The sequence below is a fragment of the Diabrotica virgifera genome, chromosome 1, assembly GCF_917563875.1.
Source record: "Diabrotica virgifera virgifera chromosome 1, PGI_DIABVI_V3a".
Classification (NCBI taxonomy): domain Eukaryota; kingdom Metazoa; phylum Arthropoda; class Insecta; order Coleoptera; family Chrysomelidae; genus Diabrotica; species Diabrotica virgifera.
The window spans coordinates 174575341-174580193 of record NC_065443.1 but is presented as its reverse complement, the minus strand read 5'-3'; the positions used below and the strand labels follow the sequence as shown (position 1 = coordinate 174580193).

At 31.3% G+C, this 4853-nt stretch overlaps 1 protein-coding gene across 1 annotated transcript; it reads right to left on the bottom strand.

The window, feature by feature from the left end:
* Positions 1-1369: 1369 nt before the first annotated feature.
* Positions 1370-2810, bottom strand: LOC126878890 (uncharacterized). The gene is made up of 2 exons (XM_050641784.1): positions 2473-2810; positions 1370-1898 (listed from the first exon to the last, which is right to left on the bottom strand). Exons 1-2 carry the CDS (start codon positions 2626-2628, stop codon positions 1446-1448), a joined length of 609 nt encoding a protein of 202 aa, XP_050497741.1. The 5' UTR covers positions 2629-2810; the 3' UTR covers positions 1370-1445.
* Positions 2811-4853: the final 2043 nt, after the last annotated feature.

The window sequence follows — 4853 nt, the reverse complement described above, 5'->3', positions numbered from 1 at the left end:
TTATTTCTTCATTCCACCATGCAGTTTGCTTTCTTTTATTGCTCTTTTGACTTGTTCCACATGCTTCTGTCACTGTATTTAGTACTATCTCTTTGAAGTAGTTCCATAATTGAAGGGCTCGGGTGAAGATAATGGTAAGTCACATTTCTATAAATGTCCAGAAACTCAACTTAAAAGTTTACCAATTAATTACTCTGTTGTAATGACATTTGTCAGAGCAGTATTTTCACATGTATAATTGTTAATCTTGTAACTAGCTTATTTTAACTTGACGGCTGAAAATGAAGTTTAGTTTTATTAGTAAAACGATACTTTGAATAAAAAACACTGTAGATACCATTTTTTACGTTTATTGAATTGCACATAGGTTATAAAAATGAAACAAATATACTTAACAATGTTATTAGAAATAAGCACAAGAAACAATAATAGAAATAAGAAATACATTACAGGGAATTTGCAAATAGCGACCTGTAAAACTCGTGATGAACGCTGGGAATCCATTCCAAACACGAAAGTACATGTTCAAGTTTACTTCAATACCAAGCCGTGTAGCATATTTTTTCTGAAGATCTTGAATAAAATGTTCTTGTAGGATCCCAGTTCTTTCTCTTTTTTGAATTGAGTATGAATTAAACTCACCATTGTATGTATCAGCGATTTCGATATGTTCAAAGTTTTCAGCAGAGAAGCGCATTCGCACAGCATTTCTAATACTACATGGATTAGCCGTGTAGATTTGGGTTGTATAAAATAGTTTCTCATTTCAGACACTTTTAAAAAATCTTCTTGATTCATCTTGTAAACGATGAATGGATTTTTCCTTTGGCATGTTCTCAGTATGTTTTCCCACTCAGCTGGAGAATACATATATTGACAATGAGCTCGTACGTATTTTTCTACAACAGCAAAATCTCTGTCTGATGGTAACATTGTGTGTCCAACCTGTGGAAAAATATGTATTATTTCCTTAAAATTTCCCAGAGCTAGTAAACGAAGCCACACTCCAACCAAAGACCAGTTTTTATTTTGGCCGATGCTCTTTCATACTAACATAGATTGAATCACATATGTGGCACGTGTCAGATTTAGGTGATTTAAATTTAATATTAAAATCTTCGGTAAATACTCTTCGAAACTTATCAGCAGATACACATTCTTGATTTTGAGACAGACGTTCAATTTTGTAAACCTCATAACACTTCTCTCTTGTATAGTCCATTGTCATAAAATACGTGTTACAGTTGTCATTTCGGGAATAGTGACTCTCATATTTTAGGAGTCTTTCAATAAATTCTTTAAGAAATAGGATGTGCTCATTAGAAAACTTTTTTTGTGATTTGTATGACGTCCTCTTCCATCAATTTTCGGCGTTAGTAAACCTTGTTTGATGTTTTTAGCAATATTCTCGACTCTACCCCTATTATGTTGTAGTCCATGAATATTCAGAAATGCTTTCTTACAAATTTGATACCTCGTATTGCCTGTAGCTGATATTCGACAGTGTGACTCCTTCGGGAAGGCGAGTCCTTTGGTTTGGTACTGCGGGCCTTTATTTTAATCTGCATGCATCCAAATAAATACGCATTTTGGGTATTAAAATTATTTATCTCCCAAAACTTCTGAAAAATACTTTTCCTTTCGTCTGCTGATACTACCTCAAAACATTTTCTTTTGCACAAACAATCTTCTCTCATCGATTTTTGTAGTATAACGTTTCCCTTTCCTCTTTTACACGTATATGATTGACCACTGTTCCGTTTGTTTTGTTGTCGCTGATCAATGTTACATCCGCGTTTCCTTTTTCTTCCTCGAACAGAGTTTTCCTTGTCAGGTTCACCAGATACTGCATTAGTATTGTTGTTGGGCAAAGGTGTAGGCCATATCTTACGATGTTTCTGCAAAAGAAAATATAAATTTGTACATACAGAACATTTTTAAACATAAGAAAATTTCGGGTCAATGCATTTTAAATGCATACATTTTTTAGAATCCTGAGAAAAATAATAAGAATTTTTGAAAATTTAAACACAGAATGGAAGACTACATTGTTACCGAAGGTCGAATGTCCCTTAGAATAAACAAAAAGTTTCTTTTGAATAAGATATTTAAAATTAAAAATCACACTAAATTTTCTCTTCATTTTCAGCCCCGTAACTTATTAAAATAAACATTATAGAAGTTTTCAAGTACTTTCGGCCCTTGGTAATAATGTAGTCTTTCATTCGGCGTTTAAATTTTTCAAAAATACTTATTAGTTTTCTCAATATTCGAAAAAAATAAATGCATTTAAAAGCATTAGCCCGATCTTTACAATGTATCACTGCACATGTAAATTGATGAAAACAATGGTAACTACTCGTGTATTGGTTATATTCGTTAGTTTCGTCATTATACGTAAAAAATGGTATCTACACAATTACCATTATTTTCATGCTAAATGAAGTTAGAAACAAATATTCAAAAACTTACCTTTTTCTTGCCAATCTCTTCGTTAAAACTGTAGTCTGGATCTTTATCGCTATCATCGCACTCAGAACTACCATTTGTGTCACATATTTCTTGCAAATTTCTCTTATTTTGTTCACACAACAACTTGGTGTTCGCCGCCATGATGACAGATACCATTATATTCGTCACGACGACTGTTAGTTACCAGGATGTTAGGGTGCTACTGTAGCGCCATCTATCAAGATATCGATAAATCTTCACAAGGAATCTATTTCTAGCCACATTTACCATTAATTCCATATAAAAAGTAGATTTCGCCAAAAATGTTAGATACCATTATCTTCACCCGAGCCCTTCAATTGTTCAACGTTTTGACCCTCTCTATTTTCTTTAGTATTTTCTAGTTTTTGATTTATGATCACCTGGTACTTCTCAGTTAGGCGAGCGGGAGATACCCCTAAAATGACCAGGTACTGACCACAGAGAGGTGAATGGCTAATTTTATTCAAACTTTATATTGTTGAAGGTGCTGAATACGAAAATGAGGTTTATTTTGAATTTTATGTGGGGAAACATTGTCAAAATCGCAATTTTAACCTAAAAATAAAAAATAGAAATCACGTTTTTTTTTACCTCGCTACGACTCTCTTCCCGTTTAGTATTTTTCTCTGAAATTTTTACAGTATATATTTCTTACCTTTCTTAAGAGAATGGTACTTACCTCAAGCTATGACTCTTATTCTAATAAAAGTTATGAATTTTTTAAAGTGAAAGGTGCAGATTTCTGAATTGCAAAGTTCAATCTCAAAAGTTGAGCGACGAAGTTTGAAATTTAACTCTTTAATCACGTGTATGTTGAAGTATAGAGTACAGAGAAGTTTTTTGGAAAGTTCTAGATCAAATGGTTTATAGAAAAAATAAATAGTGCAGCTTATTATCGACATTAGGAATCCCCAATATAATGGTTATTTTTTGAGATACTGACCATGGGTGGTGAATGGCTAATTTTGGTCTTAGATTATGCTTCTGACGGTGCTGAAAACGAAAGTAAAATTTATTTTAAATTTCAGGTGGGGGAATATTGTCAAAATCGAAATTTTACCATAAAAATAAAAAAAGTGAAATCACGTTCTTTTGCGTTTAACTCTCTACAACTCTGGTCGCTTTTAATTATTTTTTTCTAAGTTTTGTTTACTATATGCTACTCACTTTTTTGAAGACAACGGTATCTATTTTAAGATTTTAGTCTTATTATAGTAAAAGTTATGAGTTTTTTAAAGTACAAGGTGCAAATTCGTGAATTGCAAAGTTTAATCGCAAAAGGTGAGAGGCAAAATTTAAAATGTATCTTATTAATCACGTTTATGTTAAAACATAGAGTACAAAGAAGTTTTCTGAAGAAGGTTTAGTTACAAATGTTTAATAGAAAAAAAAATGGCGTAGCTTATAATATAGACGTTATACATCCCCAAAATAACACTTATTTTTCGAGATATTGAACATGGGAGGTGAATGGCTGATTTTGGTCTTATTTTATGTTTTTGATGGTACTGACAATGAAAAAGTGGTTTATTTTGAATTTTATGTGAGGGAACATTGTCAAAATCGCAATTTTAACCTAAAAATGAGAAAAAGTGAAGTCACGAATTTTTACGTTTAACTCACTACAACTCTGTTCCATTTTAATATTTTGTCCATTTTAATATTTTAATTATTTGTAAAAATTTGTACAGCATATATTTCTCACCTTTGTGAAGACTATGAAAGTAACTGTAGTCTTTCAGTCTTTTTTTTTAAGTTATGAATTTTTAAAAATAAAAGGTGCAGATTCGTGAATTGCAGAGTTAAATCGCAAAAATTAAGGGAAAAAATTGAAAATTTATCTATTTGATTTCGTTTATGTTAAACCATAAAGTTCAAAGAAGCTTTGTGGAGAGTTTTAGGTCTAGATGTGTTATAGAAAAAGTATGGTGCAACTTTTAATTTTAAGAAAAACTTTTTTAACTTTTTTTTATTTTTAGGCCAAAATTGCGATTTTGACAATGTTCTCCCACCTAAAATTCTAAATAAACTTGATTTTCGTTTTCAGCAACATCAAAAGTATAAAGTAAGGCCAAAATTAGCCATTCACCACCAATGATCAGTATCTCGAAAAATTGTCGTTATTTTGGGGATTTATAACGTAGATGTTAAACGTTGCACCATTTGTTTTCTATAAAATATTTCGATCCAAAACTTTCCAGAAAAATTCTTTGTACTCATGTTTTATTTATGAATTTGATTTAAAATCTATATTTTTAATTTTGTCAGTCAAATTTTGTGAATAAACTTTGCAATTCACGAATCTGCACCTTGTACTTTTAAAGATTCATAACTTTTACTAGAATAAGACTAAAAGCTTA